General features: G+C 40.9%; 1 protein-coding gene across 2 annotated transcripts in view; it reads right to left on the bottom strand.

The window, feature by feature from the left end:
- Positions 1–21,843, bottom strand: part of LAPTM4B (lysosomal protein transmembrane 4 beta) — a 74,754-nt gene that overhangs the window by 25,303 nt on the left and 27,608 nt on the right. For both annotated transcript variants that reach the window (XM_061171310.1, XM_061171311.1), the window contains exons 3-5: positions 10,870–10,943; positions 10,384–10,506; positions 5,776–5,874 (exon numbers count right to left, since the gene is read on the bottom strand). In XM_061171310.1, coding sequence (XP_061027293.1) covers positions 5,776–5,874; positions 10,384–10,506; positions 10,870–10,943 — 296 coding nt within the window. The remainder of the gene's footprint in view (positions 1–5,775; positions 5,875–10,383; positions 10,507–10,869; positions 10,944–21,843) is intronic.

The following is a 21,843-nucleotide window of genomic DNA, read 5'->3' as shown; positions in this document are numbered from 1 at the left end:
TTTTTTTAAAAATAGAAAATAAGGAAAAAATTATTAAGAAAACATTTATTAGGGGAAAAAAAAAAAAAAAAAAAAAAAAACGGACGGACCTAACCCTAGGACTAACGGTGAGAGCAAAGCTATACAGACAAAATCTCACCCAGAAGCATACACATCTACGCTCACAAAAAAAAAGGAAAAGGGGAAAAGTTAATATATCCTGCTCCCAAAGTCCATCTCCTAAATTTGGGATGATTCGTTGTCTATTCAGGTATTCAACAGATGCAGGCACATCAAGTTGTTTGTGGAGCTTTAATCCGCTGCTTCTGAGGCTGCTGGGAGAGATTTCCCTTTCTCTTCTTTGTTCGTACAGCTCCCGGGGTTCAGCTTTGGATTTGGACCCGCCTCTGCATGTAGGTCCCCTGAGGGCGTCTGTTCCCCGCCCAGACAGAACGGGGTTAAAGGAGCAGCTGATTCGGGGGCTCTGGCTCAGTCAGGCCGGGGGGAGGGAGCGGTACGGAGGAGGCGGGGCGAGCCTGCGGCGGCAGAAGCCGGCGTGACGTTGCAGCAGCCTGAGGCGCGCCGTGCGCTCTCCCGGGGAAGTTGTCCCCGGATTACGGGAGCCTGGCCGTGGCGGGCTGCACAGGCTCCCGGGAGGGGCGGTGTGGAGAATGACCTGTGCTCGCCCACAGGCTGTTTGGTGGCGGCAGCAGCAGCCTCAGCGTCTCATGCCCGTCTCTGGGGTCCGCGCTGATAGCCGCGGCTCGCGCCCGTCTCTGGAGTTCGTTTAAGTGGCGCTCTGAATCCCCTCTCCTTGCACGCCGCGAAACAAAGAGGCAAGAAAAAGTCTCCTGCCTCTTCGGCAGCTGCAGACTTTTTCTCGTGCACCCTCCCAGCTAGTTGTGGTGCGCTAGACCCTTCAGGCTGTGTTCACGCAGCCAACCCCAGTCCTCTCCCTGGGATCCGACCGAAGCCCGCGCCTCAGCTCCCAGCCCCCGCCCGCCCCGGCGGGTGAGCAGACAAGCCTCTCGGGCTGGTGAGTGCTGCTCGGCGCCGAGCCTCTGTGCGGGAATCTCTCCGTTTTTCCTTCTGCGTCCCTGTTGCTGTGGGATCCGCGCTGATAGCCGCGGCTCGCGCCCGTCTCTGGAGCTCGTTTAGGCGGCGCTCTGAATCCCCTCTCCTTGCGCGCCGCGAAACAAAGAGGCAAGAAAAATTCTCTTGCCTCTTTGGCAGCTGCAGTCTTTTTCCCGGACTCCCTCCCGGCTAGCACCGAAGCCCGAGCCCCAGCTCCCAGGCCCCGCCCGCCCCGGCGGCTGAGCAGACAAGCCTCTCGGGCTGGTGAGTGCTGGTCGGCACCGCTCCTCTGTGCGGGAATCTCCGCTTTGCCCTCCGCACCAATGTGGCTGCGCTCTCCTCCGTGGCTCCGAAGCTTCCCCCCTCTGCTACCCGCAGTCTCTGCCCACGAAGGGGCTTCCTAGTGTGTGGAAACCTTTCCTCCTTCACAGCTCCCTCCCACTGGTGCAGGTCCCGTCCCTATTCTTTTGTCTCTGTTATTTCTTTTTTCTTTTGCCCTACCCAAGTACGTGGGGATTTTCTTGCCTTTTGGGAGGTCTGACGTCTTCTGCCAGCGTTCAGTGGGTGTTCTGTAGGAGCAGTTCCACGTGTAGATGTATTTCTCATGTATCTGTGGGGAGGAAGGTGATCTCCGCGTCTTACTCTTCCGCCATCTTGCCCCTCCCTCGCTAAAAATCCCCTTTCTAGCTTTGAAATTCTTTGATTAAAAGGTTAAAGATGTGGAAAAAACGGAGCCCTCCTACATTGCTGGTGGGAATGTAAAACGGTGTTGCTTTACAAAACAGTCTGGAAGTCCCTCAAAAGGTTAAACAGTTAAATGTGGGGACTTCCTTGGTGGCGCAGTGGCTAAGAATTCGCCTGCCAATGCAGGGGACACGGGTTTGATCCCTGGTCCAGGAAGATCCCACATGCTGCGGAGCAACTAAGCCCGTGCGCCACAACTACTGAGCCTGCGCTCTAGAGCCCATGCGCCTAGAGCCCGTGCTCCGCAACAAGAGAAGCCACTGCACCACAAATGAAGACCCAACGCAGCCATAAATAAGCAAACAAACAAATAAATAAACAGTAAAATGTGACCCGGTGACTCCACTCCAAGGTATATACCCAAGAGAAATGAAAACATATGTCCACACAAAAACTTGTGCACAAATGTTCACAGCAACATTATTTGTAATAGCAAAAGAGTAAAAACAATCCAAATGTCTGTCAACTTAGGACTGGATAGACAAACAAAATATTCCATTGTATGGTATATTCATACAATGGAATATAATTCAGCAATAAAAAGGAAGTTCTGATAACATGCTACGGCATGGATGAACCTTGGAAATGTCAAAGAAACCAGTCACAAAGGACCACATATTATATGATTCCATTTATATGAAATGTCCAGAAGGGGCAAATCCATAGAGACAGAAAATAGATTAGTGGTTACCAGGGGATGGGGGTAAGGGCAAATGTCATATGGTAAAAGTGTTCTAAAATTACATTGTTTAACCACAGAGCTGTGTTTATACAACTCCATGAATATACTAAAAACCACTAGATTGTACACTTAAATGGGAGAACTTTATGATATGCGAATTATATCTCAAAGTTGTTTTATAAAAAAAGAAGACATTTAACAACAAAAGGAGTGCTTGTCAACACTTTTCAGAAGAGTGAGGTAAATGCTCTGTTGTGTACTCAGAATGCTGTCTTTAGCTGCATTCATACTTGGTGATTATTTCCTACAGTGAGACCTTCTGTGATAATGTTAATACGAAAACGCATAATGCTATTTTAGTAAACTGTTTTCTGAATGGCAATAATCTGAAACCAGAGATCAACAATGAGAAAGAGATGGAAAGGGCATTTTTCTTGAGCAATATGTTGAATTTACTCAAATCTTCAGTTTACTCAACAACGCTCTTGCTTCTCTATTAAAAAAAACAAACAAAAAAAACGCTGGACTCATTGAGAATTTTAATACAAATAAAAAAGGAATGCTTGGACATATTCGTTGTGTACTATGTAAGAAGACTAACTAGTCATCCATTATTTTAGCAGTGAACAGAAGGTTCTTTTAAGACAAGAACTCTTTCCGATGTGAGGCCTCCAAAATGACAAATCTATAACTGAAGGTTAAACTGCGGAGGGGAAATACCCAGTGTCTGGGGCCCCGTACGCCCAGTCAGCATTCTTGAATGCCCCCTGCAACGCCAGGAGCGTTCACTCACTAAACACTCTGATGGGAGAAAAACCTGGCCTGTTGTCTCTAAACTTATTTCAATGACCAATAACTTATTTCAATGACCTTATTTCCTATTTGACATTTCTGTAATCTTGAATAAATTAAATATTTGGTATATTTCCCAAATAGACTTGCACTGACAAGAGTACATCCGTCATCTACTTGAAGAGCTAGGTGGTAAGCGTTGTTCCCTTTACCAACTAAGGACAGAGCAAAACTGGCACATGTTGTGATCTGGGTTCCCGGGGAACCACTAGTGATAAAACTTATTAAAGAGTAACAGTGAATTTAGGTTGTGAGAGCTACTAATCAGGTAAACTGGTATGTGAAACTGCAACACATGTATGTGTTCATATTTGTTTAAACTAATAATTACTGAGTCTCCACAAGGGATAGAAAAATGAAGGCAGGGTCTATGTTCTCAAGGAAATGCAATCTGGTTAGTAGAGACAGATACATAAATAATGAAATATTAACACATTACGCACAGGTTGGAGACAGTGCTGTGAACAATCTACATGATGCCTTTTATTAGATCATTATGATAAATAATATAGTTTGCAGTTGATAAAAGCACCACAGACAGGGCAGGGATTTTTCTTATTCACCACCAAACCCTAGCAGCTACAACACGGCCCGGCACACAGGAGACCATCAGTAAATATTTACTGAATAAATAAATGAATGATGCATCTTCCCATCCATTAGCTCAATTAACCTCACAGTCACCCTACACAATGTTTTCTTAGCTATTACTGCTATTTAGTAAATGAAGAAACCAAGGCTCTGGTCACATAGCTATACGGCAGTGACACAAGGTAGATCTAGGTCCTCTGACTCAAAATCTCAAGTACGCATTTCCAATAAAGATGTAAATGCCTACACAGTTAAAATGCCTTTTTTGAGAGCAGTGGCAGGTTCCAGCTTCTGGGTAATGGCACAGGGTAGCTTGGTCAGACTAACCTTCTTTCCGGGTAAAAATGATAAAATCTGGAATAGACACACACAGACACACAGACTCTATTTGAAGGCAGGGCTGAAGGGCCCAAAACAGGCAGAAGCTAAAGGGGAGTCTACCCTTGAGTGGCAAACTGCGGTGAGTGGGATTTGAGGGTCTGAAGCCTTTTGCCAGTGGCTCTGCCCACTCTCCACACAGCTGGCGGTCTGACTGAGAAGCCAGGAAGTTGGGGTGTTGAGGTGGGAGCTGCAGGGGCAGGAAGCCTCAACATCCGTGTATAAAATTCACCCAAATCCTTGACCACTAAGCCACACATGCAGTAACAAGCCATGCAGAGTATGTTGTATGGAGGGCAATGCAGACCTCAGTGACTTTCAATGAATCATTTTCTTTCTACTCCTCTTCAACACATTACCATTTAAAATGACTTTTCTCCCTAAATGCAGCTTCTTCAAAACTCACCAAGGCTTGGTTTTTAAAGAATTCGGTAATTTTATGCCAAAATAAAGACAATGAAAGATGTTAAGAATTAAAAGTTCAAGGTCTAACTTGAGAATTTTCTACTTATTACTAGCACACAAGCACAAATTATAATGATGTTTTTATTATTAGGTTTACAAAGATGAAAAATAGCACTTGACGGATGAGGGTGAGGGAAACGTGGCGGATGGGAGTGTTAAGGCATTCAACTTTAGGGGAGATCAATTTGACAAACTATGAAAAACCTTCAAATATGCATACCCTCTAATTTCAAGAAATAGATCTTGAGGAAATAAATGTATAAGTATACAAAAGATGTATTTAATTTAATATATGCATTGCCGTACTATTTATAAGTGAAAAGGTAGGAACTATCTCAATGTCCAACAATAACTAATTTATAAAAATGATAAATTCATAATAGACTGTTACAGAATAATGTTCAAAATCTATTACATTTTTAAAAACAAATTACAGGGACTTCCCTGGTGGTCCAGTGGTTAAGACTCCACGCTCCCAATGCAGGGGGCCCGGGTTTGATCCCTGGTCAGGACACTAGATCCCACATGCATGCCGCAACTAAGAGTTCGCATGCCACAACTAAGGAGCCAGGCGAGCCACAACTAAGGAGCCTGCCTGTTGCAACTAAGGAGCCAGGTGAGCCGCAACTAAGGAGCCTGCCTGTTGCAACCAAATATAATAAATAAATAAATAAACATTTAGGAAAAACCCCCACAAATTACAAAAGAATGTATACAGAGACTTGTAATGGATGCTATGGTACTTAATACACACCACATAAATGTACACCATTATATTAATTTATTTCCATCCAAATAGATTTTAGAAGAACCCTGGGTTGGCCTGTGGAAGTTTGGTTAGTGTTTATCTCTCTCATATAGATAAGAGAAGGAACAGAATTGTGAGGAATTCAAAAAGCAGTTCAGAAATCTAAAACAAGATAACAAACTAACGAAAGTTTGCTTACTTCTTTAGCATTCATGAATACATTTAATAATATTTAGACCATAAGTAAAATCTTCATGCTTACCTTAAAAGTCAAGATAATGCTGATAAACAGAAGAATAATAAGGACCAAACAGGTAGGATTCACTGACATGATATCATCTTTGTAAGGAAAATCAGGAGGCTACAAAAGAAAAGTACCTCATTAGCAAATCTCATTGATGATCCAGGATTCTATTCCATAAGCAGTAACCAGATGTGCTTAACAGAAAGCAATTATTTAAAGCAGATAGTTATTATTTAAGGACACTACAACATTTCTAGTCTACCTCTACTAATGAAAAAGCTATACACAGTGTGATGGGGAGAGGCTAGCCTGTTCTTAATTCAGGCAATAACTCTAAAAAAGAAAATTCAGGGCTTCCCTGGTGGCGCAGTGGTTGAGAATCTGCCTGCCGATGCAGGGGACACGGGTTCGAGCCCTGGTCTGGGAAGATCCCACATGCCGCGGAGCAACTAGGCCCGTGAGCCACAACGACTGAGCCTGCGCGTCTGGAGCCTGTGCTGCAACAAGAGAGGCCGCGATAGTGAGAGGCCCGCGCACCGCGATGAAGAGTGGCCCCCGCTTGCCGCAACTGGAGAAAGCCCTCGCACAGAAACGAAGACCCAACACAGCCAAAAATAAATAAATAAATAAATAATAATTAAAAAAAAAAAAAAAAAGAAAATTCAGTGCAAGATTCATGAGACGTAAAGACCTAATTCTGCCCTCCAACCACATAGAAAGTTAGAAGTCAATGGTCTTTACAACACCTCAAAATTTGGATTTTCTGCAAATTCTGGACCATTCTAATGGGCTTGTGTAGGGCAAGGGGGAGAACCCTATTAAAATAGTGCCTTCTTAATATAGAGCATTTTTTCTGATGCGACTTCTCCTCAAAGAGCAGAACCTTTATATTAGTAGGTATTTACAGCATTTTTAAAAAATCAAAACTATTATACAGAATGGATAAACAAGGTCCTACTGTATAGCACAGGGAACTATATTCAATATCCTGTGATAATAATCGAAAAAGAGTATGAAAAAGAATATGTATATACATGTATACCAAACACTTTGCTGTACAGCAGAAATGAACACAACATTGTAAATCAACTGTACTTGAATTAAAAAAAAAAAACAAAAACCAAAAAACACAAGTCCTACCATCTGACCATAATGATTAACTACCGGGTCAAAAGAAACCCTTTTAGGAGGACTGAAATCTGCTACTATGGTTCACGGGAATGACAGGATGTCACCGTGAATCTCGTGCTCAGCAATGATCGAAGCTCTCATTGTAAACGGCTTCCACAGTGTGCATAGAAGGCAGCCCCGTGTGCGGTCACCCTTCACCTCTCCTCATCATCCACTACTATGTGTTTGGATCCCACATGAGCAGTGTTCCCAGACATAACAAAGGAGAAAACTCATGACTCGTGTGCTTGGCTCCGCCTCCCCAGGTTGAGCCTCACCTAGTGGTTTTCAGAGTCTCCTTTCACTCTGGCAAAATACCTAAGTAATAAAATCTAAGTCACTTTTTGTGATCAGCACATCAAACTGGCCCCTGCCCCTGGAGCCTAAAAAGGCTGTCTGTAGTACTGATCTCAAAGGGCAAAAATAAAACAAACTGATGTTATTTACAAGACCAACACAAAATCATATTGTTTCCAGGAATATGGAAAAAAAAAAAAACCACTATTACAGTGGAAATATATGAGCCTTTCCACAAAGATCTTTACACTCTTTCCCCCAGAAAAGTGAACGTGGTTTCTACATCCAGTTAAGACCTATAAAAACACACACGTAACTTATTTTAACTGTGTTTTACAAGACTCCACATAAAAAGAAATGGCACTAGGATTAAGTGGCGCTCTCTAGCAGCCTTCTCAGACAAGCCTCCCCAGATTCACTGTGTATCTCAACTTGTCAACAGGAGGGGCAGTATCAGTGGAAATTTAATGTCCCCTTTCAGTGCCATCTCTTAGGCGCTGTGATAACCCGCAGGCCTCGCTCTTCCAGCCCAGACTGATCTTCAAGTCGAACATGCAGAAGATGCCTACTTGTATTATGTGGTTTATAATTATAAATAAAAGTAGATAGTGAGTTTTTAAACTGATATGAGGATTATTGTGAGCACCACCAATATTATGACTTTACAACTGGGTACAGAGTGACTGAACAATGCGGGTGGAACAGGAAGTCTTGGTATAGTATCCTGAGTGTACTAAACGCTGGCCTGCACATAAGCTTTTCTCTTCCTTATCAGTCTCCAAATACATGGGATGCAGCACACAATATACTCTTCAAGTAGTCAGGACTGTCATGTGACTTGCCTTGGTGTCCCCTTACTCCATACCACCCTCTCCCAGCCCCCTCACGTGACGGGCTCTGTCGAGATCATGTTTCCTCCACAATTCCTGGATGATTTTAGGAGCTCAGTGCCAGATCATTATTACAGAGTAAAATTCAAGTCCTTAAAGACAGAGGTAATTCTACAACCTGTTCATCACATATAAACCCCCTCATGCAGAAACACTTAGCTGTTATCACAAGAGATAATACATAAAATTAGCACATGGGAAATAACACCAAAATTTTCTTGACACTACACTCTACGAAAACAGATATCTGTTTCTAAAACAAAAAGAAGCTATTTCTTACAACAATGACAACCTAATACTTTTGAGGAGCAACACACTGGAGGCTTTTCATACTAGGTCTGTTGAGTACTAGTCACGTGACCTGGGCAGACTGCCAAAAGATCACAAACTCCTGTGGCCACACTTCCTACCTGGCTCCAATCCCTCCATACCTCTTTTCGGCTCCATCCCCTCCATCCCCTCCATCCCTCTTTTCCACTGAACTTCTTGACCTCCATTATCACATCAAACCCCCAGTCTGTATCTCCATCCCAGAAAAACCCTGTTCCTTCCCCCATGCTCAGAAACTACTATTTTTTTTTAAAGGAAATGGTTTTTTAATTAATTAATTTATTTATTTATTTTTGACTGCATTGGGTCTTCGTTGCTGCGCGGGGGCTTTCTCTAGTTGTGGTGAGCGGGGGCTACTCTTTGTTGCGGTACGTGGGCTTCTTATTGTGGTGGTTTCATTTGTTGCGGAGCACGGGTTCTAGGCGCACCAGCTTCAGTAGTTGTGGCGCACGGGCTTAGTTGCCCCGCGGCATGTGGACTCGTCCCGGACCAGGGCTCGAACCCGTGTCTCCTGCATTGGCAGGCGGATTCTTAACCACTGCGCCACCAGGGAAGTCCTCAGAAACTACTATGAAAACCAAAGACTGAACATTCTATTCTCTCCATTTAAAGCATTCTAAGATTTTGAAGAAATTACATTTTAAGGTACATAATTTAAAACACAAAGATTAAAAAATGTGAAGGCACAGAAGTATTCTCATCTCACACCCTCCATGAGCTTCTTAATAGCCAGCCACCAATATTCACTCATATGGTCACAAAGGACATTTAATATTGTAGAAAACCAGCCCCAGAAAGAAGTTTGGGGCTTCCCTGGTGGCGCAGTGGTTAAGAATCCGCCTGCTAATGCAGGGGACACAGGTTCGAGCCCTGGTCTGAGAAGATCCCACATGCCGCGGAGCAACTAAGCCCGTGCGCCACAACTACTGAGCCTGCGCTCTAGAGCACGCGAGCCACAACTACTGAAGCCCACATGCTTAGAGCCCGTGCTCCACAACAAGAGAAGCCACCGCAATGAGAAGCCCGTGCACCGCAACGAAGAGTAGCCCCCGCTCGATGCAACAAGAGAAAGCCCGCATGCAGCAACAAAGACCCAACTCAGCCAAAAATAAATAAATAAATAAATTAATTTTTTAAAAAAAGAAGTTTGAAGAAAGGGGTTCTATGATCAAATAAGTTTGGGAAACAGTACATAGTAGAGTTCCACTTTTCCCATACACAGCAGAGGCAAAAGGCTATCCTCTGCTGATAATTGAGCAAATTGCATTTTACAAAAATAACAATTAGTTAAGTAGCTTGTAAATTAGGTAGGCACCTCTAATACCATCATCACCAACTTATCTACCTCAGGGGGTTATGTTTTCCCAAAAAGCATTCTAAGAGATAAAAAATCTTATCTGTATTCAAAAATCTCTAATCAGTAACTCAGATGCAAGTTAAAACACCACAAATATGTGTATGTTTATCTCTACATCTTTTATATTTCTATCTTAACCAGGTCTCCCTCACGAAGAGACATAGTAATTATCATTATTTTTTTTTTTTATAAATTTATTTATTTTATTTTTTGGCTGCATTGGGTCTCCATTGCTGTGCACGGGCTTTTCTTTCGTTGTGAGCGGGGGCTACTCTTCGCTGCGGTGCGCGGGCCTCTCATCGCGGTGGCCTCTCTTGTTGCGGAGCATGGGCTCCAGGCGCGTGGGCTTCAGCAGCCGTGGCACGCGGTCTCAGCAGCCATGGCACGCGGTCTCAGCAGCTGTGGCTCACAACTCTAGAGCACAGGCTCAGTACTTGTGGCTCACGGGCCTAGTTGCTCCGCAGCATGTAGGATCTTCCCAGACCAGGGCTCGAACCCGTGTCCCCTGCATTGGCAGGCAGACTCTTAACCACTGTGCCACCAAGGAAGTCCCGAGACATAGTAATTATAAAGGTCACGTACCAGCTGTCGTATGTATTCCTGGATGGAGTTTGGATAAACAAGCACAGTGACTGCAACCAAGGTGTTCAGGGCAAAATCAAAGATCTGGTAACAGAAGAATGGGATGATCCAGGCCGCGTGTTGCTAAACATAAGACAGGACAGGATGTTAATATTTAATATGTTCACTATTACAAAACATTATGTTTTTGAATTCAGAGAAATCTTTTCTTAATCTGAAGGGAAACGGAGGAGTAGAAATTCATTAAAGCAGGTCATGATGGCCACTTGCTAAACCAAACAAAAGCAGTCAACCAACAAGCCTCAGTGAACACTTCTGAGACTGTAACATTGGTTTTCCACGTAACATTAGCAAGAGATTTAAACTTTTAAAGATTCTTACAGGAAACTGAGAACAATCATTCCTTACTTCTTACAGATAGCTGCACAGATTACAAGTGTAAGGGACCAAGGAAAAGGCCCAGGACCTTATTTCTAAGCTGCTTACCTTGTATGCTCCATAAGTAGCCATTGCACAGATCAGGATCATGAGAAGAGAAATTGCGATAGCAATGCACATGTCTGCAAAATAGTTTTTTAAAAAAAGAAAGAAAATCAGTAGTAGCTCCACTGTTTTAACATTTTCTAAAGTCGCTCCTCAAAGGCATTTTGTTTATAAACCAATTATAGACAAGAACTTTATACTAAGTTAACCACCAGAGTTCCTTTGGAGTCTGAGTCGATGATTGTTAATGGACGCAAAGTGCCTAAAAGATTTTCTCCCTAAATCACACATAGGTCTATACTAAATATATCTATAAATATATCTATGTATATGTATTTAAAAGTTTGGTCTTCTGGTCCACTGAATTATATATATAACAAATGAGGTATTCTTTTTCTTATCAGGACCTTTATGTCTCTTGTTTAGTCTAGAGCCTGCCAACCTCTCCAATCTCCTCTCATCTCATCCCACACTTTCTTACTCACTGTAATCCAGCCATACCATTTAGTTCACTAAACACAGCCAAATCATCCCATGCCAGGGCCTCACATTTGCAGTTCCCACTGAACAGAAGTAATGTCGCTCATATTTTCACATGATTGGCTCCGCCTTTTTAATCATTCAGCTCAACACCTCCAAGATCTTCCCTGGCCATCCTAGCTAATGTGACCCTCCCGGTCATGCCCACGTGACTGCTGTATTTTCTTTACAGCATGTTTCACTATTATCTTGCTTATTCGGGTACTGTCTGTCTCTGCTAGAGGAACCTTCCTGAGGAAAAGGAGCTGTTGTGTCTCGTTCACAACTGCAACCTCAACACTGAGAAGGTGACAGATGCCACAAGTGGGCGCTGAGCACTTGTACTGTGGTCAATCTGCATTGAGATGTGCCGTAAGACTGAAATGTACTCCACATTTCAAGGACTTAGTATCAAAAAAAAAAAAAATCCCATTAATGATTTTTATACTGATTAGAAGCTGAAATAATATTTGGGATATACTGAGTTAAATACATTATTAAAGTTAATCACCTGTTTGTTGTTACCTTTTTAAATGAGGCTACTAAGAAATTTAAAATTACTTGTGTGGTTGCATCATATCTTTGTTGAACAGAGCAGCTCTAGTACAAAGCCTGTTTCACAGTAGGTACAAACTGAAGACTTATTCAAGAGGTCATGTTACCATATCTTTAGGAGATTCTGATTAGAAGTACAGTATATCTGGGTTTCTGAAGGTAACGTGTAGGGTTATAATCAGGCTAAGAGAGTACAAAAACCCTTGCAGTGAAGTATCTGTATAGTGCTGACAGTTTCCAAGGCATTTTCATAGATACCTCATTGAGTCTTCATTACTCTGAGGTAGATGTTACTGTGCCCGGTGAATGGATTATGAAACCAGGGCTCAGAGGTTATGTAACTTGCTGAGATAGCATCTGCATCAAAAGGCTAAACTATGACTAATCCAGCTCTTATGACTCAAATCTTTGGCTCTCTCTACTATACTATGCTGCTTCTACTTAAGCTTTAAATACTGACCAAATGAACCAACCGAGGCTGCCACTTGCTACAGGTATTTCTCCAAAGGAAAGCATTATATCCTCAGCTTCAGAGATGAGAGGATATTTTAAGCAGGTTTACAAACAGAATCATAAGGTCAAAGTACTTTCTGTGTCAGATGTATATATATCAATAAAGACCATCTGCCACCTTAAAAAAAATGAAGCTTCCTTAAAATGGTCTCTAGATTTAATGCAGTACATTTATAATAAAGCTGATGACTTTTACTAAAGGAGTAAAAATTTGATTCTCAAAAAAAAAGAAGGTTAGAAGAGAATCAAGAGATAATTAATACTAGTCAGCACTTAAAAGAGCATGATTTCTCTCAGGATACATATATATTTTATAGTTTACTTTATAATTTTAATGCTAAATGAACTCACCTTCCCTTATTATGAGGGAAGAGGTACCAACAAGGACATTTCATGTATGCCTCATAGTATTTTTGCCAGGCAAGTAACCTGCCCAAGGTTGCCCAGCTAGCAGGTGGTGGATGAGCTATTCTACCCCAGAAGTCTAACTCCAGAGGCAATGTTCTTAGCCACCATGCTACCCAGCTGTGAAGGAGGTAAAGCAAATGCAGTAGTGGAGCTCAAAGTCCTGGGAAACCAGAGAGCCTCCCTAAAAGGAGCTGGACATCCTTTATTATGTGCAAAGCCTATCAGAACTTGTAGTAATCTCTAAAACTTGAACTCAGGCAGAAGTTTATTATTTTCTTCTTTGTCTTACTTTGACGGTTTCCAAATTCTGTACAAGTCTATTTCATAATGAGAAAAAATTAGTTTTATAAGAGCTAGCCCATTACAGGATACTCTTTGACTCCCTCATAGATCTTAAGAGAAATAGAGAGACAGACAGATAGATAAACAAGCAAATAAACAAAGCCAAGGCTTTATTTAAAAATAAAAATACAATGGTTATATTAATATTTATGTTATAATAAAATTTATATAAATTATCTTTTATATTAATATTAGGCACATCAATAAAACCTTTATTAATATAAAATATTAATACAGAAAAAAACTAAAATCTTGAATAATTTTATGTCCTATTCTGGAAAAAAAAGAAAACCACTCCAGAACTAAATCTCACATAATCATTAAAATTTTTAAAATTTCCATCTTTTTCAAAGAATATAAAACTCACGAGAAATTTAAAAGGCACAAGTAAAATGAAAGTCATAAAGTATCTTATCACCACTCACAATGAGATACCACAGAAAAACTGTTAATTTGATGAGGAAATTTTCAAAATTCTATTCCTATAAATGACTACACCAACCACACTGAACAGACTGAATATATCACAAGCATGTCAAATAGCTTAGGTAGGATCAAAGCGTAAATCAAATAAAAACACAGAGCAGAAAAGATAAAACAGGTCAATGAACCTTGTACCTCCTAGCAGTCTAGAGCACAAGTCAGCTCCTCTGAAGTAGTGTGTAGCGTACCATGGTGAACATGAGAGTTACTCTAAGGAATTAAAATTCATTTCTTTTATAATTATGTCAACAGGCAAATGAGTAACTGGTCCTACTAACAATATAGGGATTTTTACAATCAGTAAAGTACTGGTCAGTGACAGGAATATCCTTTACTTATTCTTTGCACCGTAGCTCCAACCAAAGTCAGAGCACACAGCCGGCAAGTTGTTTCCTAAATTAAATTCCTGGCTTAATGACTCAGTTCTAATTTGAAAAGGTTCCAAAGAAAAGCTATACCACAGGCCACAAAGGCATAATTAGAAAGTATTTCCTGATACTTAGTCAATTAATCATTGAAACAGAATAGGCATATAAAGGAGTTCCCTGAAATGCCTTTGTTAAAATAATCTATTTCTAATTCTACTCTTCCTTAACATTTCTTGGGTTTGTGTCCTTCCCATAAAACTGGTAGCTAGATAGATAACTAGCACCTGGTTTGTGTTCCCACATCATACTTGCCTAGTCATAAGTCATTCTTATGGCTCAATTTTCGGCCATATTTTTGGCTCATGAAGCCAACAGTATTTGGGGTATAGTTTCACCATTAAGTCTAGAAGAGAACTATTTTCAGATGAATTCACAGCAACAATATGAGCTACTGAGAGCAAAATACAAAAGCCCTCAACCCCTGCGGGGGTAAACACAAAACCCAGGTAAGTCCCTCCTATGGGGCCTCACGTTCTGAGGTTGAAAGCTTGGGGAAGAATAAGCATAAGGCACTAATTTTATTCCCCTAAAACAGAAGCAAAGCTCTAATATACTTTCTGTTATTTGTGTGGCAATTGTTTATAACTTTTTATTGAAGTAAATTCAGATAGAAGAGGGGTTTCTTGTAACTTGCTAATTTACAACTTTATTCTTAAACCCAAAATTTATTTCATGAATACTAAATAGGTGTGTAACATGGGATAAAAATGTAAGGCTGTAGAGATTAAGAGGACATAATCTTTGCTCTCAGATGCTTAGCATCTACTAGGAAGGGATGGAAGAATTCAATAGCAGACAACAGATGACAAGCTAGGGGAGTTCAGAGGGGACAATATTTTCAGCCAAGAGGAACAAAAAAGAATTTATGGGAGGATGTGGTTATTTGGGCTGGGTCTTTTTTTCCCCTCATAAATTTTTTGTATTAAGATATAATTCACATTCTATAAAATGCACCCTTTAAAAAAGCATATATATAATTCAGTGGGTTTTTTAGTCACAAAGTTGCACAGCCATCACCACTAATTCCAGAATATTTTCTTTCTCACAAAATAACCCCCTCTATATCCTTAGAAGTCACTCCCCCACACCTCCCCCCGCCCTCCAGCCCCTGGCAACCATTAACGTACTTTCCATCTCTTTAGATTTGCCTATCCTGTACATTTCATATAAATGGAATCACACAATATGCGGCCTTCTGTGTGTGGCTTATCTCATTTAGAATAACATTTTCAAGGTTCATACATGTTGTCAGGTGTTAAGATTTAAACTATAAGTTACAAAGCATTAGTTAGTTAAGTAATATACGGAAAATGTCAAGTTCAGAGACTCTCTGTTAACTCCTCACTTTCTAAGATAAGGAAATTAGCTCCTGCCAGCTATTCTCATATTGAGAAATTTATACTGACATAATTAAGTCTCATAAAGGTTGCTTATATAAAAACAGAGAAACCTGGACTTCCCTGGTGGCGCAGTGGTTAAGAATCCACCTGCCAATGCAGGGGACACGTGTTCAAGCCCTGGTCCGGGAAGATCCCACATGCCACGGAGCAACTAAGCCCGTGCGCCACAACTTCTGAGCCTGTGCTCTAGAACCCGCGAGCCACAACTGAAGCCACAACTGAGCCCGCGTGCCAAATCTACTGAAGCCCACGCACCTAGAGCCCGTGCTCTGCAACGAGAGAAGACACTGCAATGAGAAGCCCGCGCACCGCAACGAAGAGTAGCCCCCGCTCGCCGCAGCTAGAGAAAGCCCGCGTGCAGCAACGAAGACCCAACGCAGCCAAACATACATACATACGTACATAAATAAATAAATAAATAATTTTTTTTTAAAAATAGGAAAACCAATAAGGAGCATTTACATTTTTTGTAATTATGGTCACTGGGGAACCAAGATGTGTGACTAGACCTTAAGAGAAGGAAATAAAATAAATTTAATTAAAAAAATGCATGATCTATTTGGAACAATTTTGGAAACATTACTGATGGACACTAAAGAAGACTTGCACAACTGGAAAGGCGTAAGTTTTAATTAGACTTTTTAAAGATTTCACACCTCTATAAACTTACTAAAAATCATGAAGTTGTACATTTAAAATGGGTAAGTTTTACAGCATACAAAGTATAGCGCAATAAAGTCGTTTAAAAAAAAAAAAGATGTACAAAATACAACATGTAAAGATGTTGCTTCTCCCTAAGCTAATCAACAAATTTAACAGTCAGAGATATACAGCAGTATTTCCTGACCACTGGACATGTGGTGCTCAAGCACAGAAGAAAAAAATAAGCAAGAATAATTAGAAGATTTCTGACAAAGAAGGTAGGGTTAGCCCTACCATATACTACACATATTGGCAGGAGAGGTGGTGAATTGGCACCAAGCTTTCATTCCCACCTTCTAATGTGCCTTCCTATTCTGCAGAGGCTAGAAAGCTAAAATCTAAATTTCCCAGATTCCCTTGCAACTGGGTGCTGGATGCATACAGGTTTTCCCAATTAGACGCAGACACATAACAAAGACTCTCTCTTCTCACCAAACACCTTAGGCTCTATCCTTGGCCCATTTAAGTCAAGTTTTGGCAAGAATCCTACGGAGTTAGTATACCTCACTCTTGGTATCCAATCACTCTGATATCTGGTCAAATTCCTTATTTTTCACCCTCAATAGCATATCACCCTGGTCTGCCTTTAGCAAGAATCCTGTTGAGTTATCTAGCAAGAACCCCCCTAGCCTTGATGTTTCCTCTTAGTGATTTTCCATTCGCTGACCTCCACCCTGCTCCTTGGCTATAATCCCCACTTGTCCTTTTTGGAGGGGGAATTGAGCTCGATTTTTCTCCCCTACTGCAAGGCCCCCACTACAGTAGCCAATCTTGAATAAAGTCTTCCTTACCATCTTTATCAAGCAATAATTTTTTCATTAACACAGTAAAGTTGAAAAAGCCAGTCTCAGAAGAAGGCGTACTGTGTGAATCCACAATATAAAGTTCAAGCACGTGAAACTTAAACGATAGATCACTCAGTGATACAAATATACGTGGTAAGTTTACACAGAAAAGCAAAGGAATGATAAACAGTTCAGAAGAGTGGCAGCTATCTCCAAGATCAGAGGGGCTCTTTCGAAAGTTATGGTAAAATTCAATTCCTCAAATCAAGTTGTGGCTGCACAAGTACTTACAGTACAATTACTCAGCTTATTTTATAAACACTGTTTTACACTTATTCAATATTTAATAAGAGGTAACCCTATAAAGAATGAGGAACTCCAAATTATTGTTAATGAAAAAAGCAAGATAGGTGTTCACTGTATAGGAAACTTTTCTGAAAGGTTTGAATTTTTTCAAAATAAAGATTTGAAGTAAAAAAAAAAAAATGATCCTAATACTAAATCTATGTTAAATTGTAAATCACATCCTAATTTCAAAACCACTGAAATGCAAACAACAACAAAATGCATCATCAGAGAAGCAGCACTGGACACCTGTGCTAGTTTAGTTCCTGCTCAGTCGTTGGCAAACTCAAACAAATAAGGAATTCTACAGGCTTAACACGTATCTAATTTTAAAAAAGACATTTAGTAGAGTGTTTTTTTTTTAAACGGTTTTCTTATAGGCAAAGCGGGGAAATGTCCACCAAGTTTGGTTAAGTGGAACATCCGGATAAGGAGGTGAATGATTCTACCAGATGTCTTCCGTTTGTCTTTCCAAACCCACTCTCACCATCCAGTTATCTGCCCTAGCAGGCACACCGGTATGGGCCATCAACAGGGCTCCCTTACCCTGTGGCGTTAGTTGAGTTCACTCAATGAGGAGTCCAGACAAGGGACAGAGAGAGGAAGAGGCTGCCCCCTGCTGTGAGGCTGCCTCGGGGTGGCCCTGCACCAAAAAGGTAGCATTGCTCCTTATAAGGAGTTCAACTCTGTATGACTCTCATTCCCAGCTCTAGTAACCACTGCCTCCCATCTCTCCTTCAGATCTAGGGATGGTAACAGCTGGTCCTGATTAAGCAAATTACTTCACCATCCCTAGTGGTCTTCTTACACCTACATCTTTGTAAAAAGATCTTGACAATAAATATTCATTGAATTATCCTTGTAAAAAAATAAGATGTAGTCAAGGTGTAGAATATGTAACCTTTTGAGCCATGTGACTTAAAAGATAAAGAGATGGGACTTCCCTGGTGGTCCAGTGATTAAGACTCTGTGCTCCCAATGCAGGGGGCCCGGGTTCGATCCCTAGTCAGGGAACTAGATCCCGCCTGCCGCAACTAAAAGAGCCCACATGCCATGACAAAGACCTGGCGCAGCCAAATAAATAAATAAATAAATATTTTTTGAAAAAAGAAAAAAGGAAAAAAGCTAAAGAGATGACAGGATGGACGGATGGGAGGGTAGAGGGATGAAAATAAAGGGCCAGGATGGTCCTGTGGCTCCGCTCTCCCGGCTGTCGCATATGTATGTCTATTTCCTCAAGACGCTGGCATGTCACGCACAAGTAGACAAGCTCTGCAGACCAAGTGCCCTGCTGGTTTGAGGGTATGTGAACAGACAGCAGGTAGGCAGCCTGGGCCTTTCCCAATGTGGTGCCAAGAGCCATGTGGAAAGCCTCAGCCGATCTTCTTTTCCCTTCTATTTCTTAGTTTGTATTACCAAAACTTTCAAACATACACAGAAGTATAATGAATCTCCAGCACCCATTTTGTTTGGATTGTTTCATCTCTTCACTTCTGTCCATTCTACCACTGGTGGAAATCTGGATTGTTTCCAGTTTTTGGCTATTATGAATAAAGCGACCGTGGCCATTTTTATACATGGCTAATGATGGACACAAGCATTCATTACTGTAGGGTACACACCTAGGAGTGAAACTGCCGGGTCATAGGGTGGATGTATATATAGCTTTAGTTTTCCCAAAGTGGTTGAACGATTTACACTCCCAGCTGTAGCTTGAGAAATCCAGTGGTTCCAAAGCCATATCAACAGGTGGCATTGTCAGTTCTGTTCATGTTGCCATTTTGAAGGGGTGGAGTGATTCACTGCTGTGCTTGTAATTTGCATTTCTTTTACAACTAATAATGTGGAGAATACTTTCATGTGCTTATTGGTCATATGGATACCTTCTTTGATGAAGTATCTGTTTTTCTCTTCTTGATTTCACCCAGAACCAATGACTATAAAGACCATCCTTTCTCCAATAAATGTATTAGTGTTTTTATCCTAAACCAGGTTCCTATATACAGTAAACAAATTCTTCATTATTTTTATGGCCATTTCCTCCCCAGGGCAGGTGAATAAAGTAAGTTTGGCTTGAAAGACAATTTTGCTGCAAAATGAATCAGAAATTAATTTGGATGATCTGTTTGGCATTATGTTTGGCTCTGACACTTCCTGTGACAGTTCCTTGCCAGCCCATTAAAATTTCACAAATAAAATTTCATGAAGTCTACTTATTTGAATTTTACCTGTTTCTCTTTGCCCCCTCACATCCTTTTTCCGTTCCAGAATCTAATCCAGGGTCTTGTACTGCATGTAGTTGTATCTCCTTTGTTTCCTCCAATCTATGACAGTTCCCAGTCTTTCCTAGCATAGTCAATTTTTGATTACATAAATATGTTTATTTGTAAATTATAAATATATATTACAAATTTTTGTATATAAAATATGTACAAATACAAATGTTGAAGAGATAGGTGTTTTTAAAGAGAACTCTTTATATTTTTTTCTTTATCCCAGTGGATTCTCCTATATGCCCCATTTTAGTATAAATCATAGGGATCTGACTTTCTTCTACCAGATCATTTTAGGAAAAGATCACATGGAAAAGTGAGATACACTCCTGCTCTGTCCTTCTGGATAAAATCTTGAGATGACTACCACCATTCCAAAAAGATATCAACTTAAAACTTCTATATACCGGGAATTCCCTGGAGGTCCAATGGTTAGGGCTCTGTGCTTTCACTGCCGAGGGCGCGGGTTCTATCCCTGGTCAGGGAACTAAAATCCCGCAAGCCGCAAAAAACAAAACAAAACAAAAAAATTGTTATATACCATAATTTTCAAGCACAATTCACAGCAATTGACTGTACCCATTTCAAGGACTATTTAGTTGTATCCTCATGTATGTTAAATATAGAAAGGTTTGTCAGCCATGATGATCTTTGACCTACAAAGTTCTTTTTAAAAAGAGATCAAAACATACGAAAGGAAAATGTAAGAGGAAAGTTAAAAAAAGATTCACTCACGTGAATGAATATTCATCCTTCTGTATCTTTTTAACCATGCAATTTAAATGATCAATAGATAGTCCTAAAAGTAATTACAAACTATTCATTCACTTCTTTCAAATATATGAAATATCAGAGAAACTGCAAATGCACTGGAATTAATATCCAGGTCATTACAAAACAATTACTATTGTAAAGTCTTGAGTACCAGCAAGCCTTTGAAGTCAGGTAAATTAAGCCTATACTGTCAGACAGGTCACCACCCAGCTTAATCTCCGGCAATTAGAAAAAGGCAGGCAGTGTGACTATTTGATTCAGATACAACTGTATCTGAATCATTTAAAACTTCTTTGCTAACCTCAATTACTTAGAAAGGGAATCCTGCTACTGGAAACAGTGAAAGATAACTTATTTTTAAATGTCAATCAAACATTGTATTTATAGATTATATAGTCTTTTAACTCAGGGGAAGGCAGGCAGAGAGATATTAATTTAATATTAATGGAATTCATTATCTTTCTGGAGGAATCCATCAGGGTAACAGGGTTATTCAGAACAGAGAGAACAAGCAATGTTACAGCAGAAGTCACGTCTCAGTCTGACAAGGTCCCAAACCCCAGGATGATATAATGCCTTGGTATCTACTAGAAGCAATGGTGGTAGGAGATGATGGACATAAAGCATCTCCTGGCTTTGCATTTACTTCACTTCCAGCTTTTCTCAGGCTCCTCCTCCTGACCTCTAATGTCAGGGCTCCTTCAGGAAAAGTCTCTTTACTATCTCCCTAACGTAAATACCATTTTGAAGCTTATGTCCTCAAATTTACCTCGGCCCAGATGTCTGGTTCACATATCAAACTACCTTTTTAATCTCTCCACTTTAATATATCTAAGTAAGAACAGTTAGTAAAACAGTGAAATACATTGAGCCCTTATTATGGGCCACACCCCATTCGAAACATTTTTCATACACTAACATATTTAATCACAACAATCCCACGAGGTAGATACTACGATCACCCCTATATTCAGAGGGGGAAACTAAGCCACACAAACATCAGTAACTAGCCCAATGTTATCACATTTCACACATGGCAGGGTCAGGTTTCAAACTACGGTCTCCGGCTTCAGAGCCACACTCCTAACAACTATGCTAAGCCACTTAAATCAGTCGAGTTTTCTCCAAGGTGTGTTCCCATCTCCTGACCCTAGACTCTCTCACCCTGTGGGAGGCATGCAGTCTTAGCCGGAGGTAACTCCTGGAGGAGACAGTATGTCTCTCACAGAAAGCAAAGCCTTTACCCTTGACTTGGAATGCACTCTTTGTTCCAGGCCTGAGGAATGTAAAAGAGATTAGCAAAGCTATCTCAAGCCAGGAGACCTCAGGGAACTGAAGTGTCCTGGTTGTTCCTTATGGCTGGGGGCTGTGTGTCCCTGGTTAAGGGAAGATAATGTTCAAGGATGGTCGTTGTAAACTTGCTGACGTCCATGGTGGTGACTGAACTGAG

Source organism: Eubalaena glacialis, chromosome 17 (genome assembly GCF_028564815.1).
Source record: "Eubalaena glacialis isolate mEubGla1 chromosome 17, mEubGla1.1.hap2.+ XY, whole genome shotgun sequence".
NCBI lineage: Eukaryota > Metazoa > Chordata > Mammalia > Artiodactyla > Balaenidae > Eubalaena > Eubalaena glacialis.
This window is presented reverse-complemented; position numbering and strand designations above follow the sequence as displayed.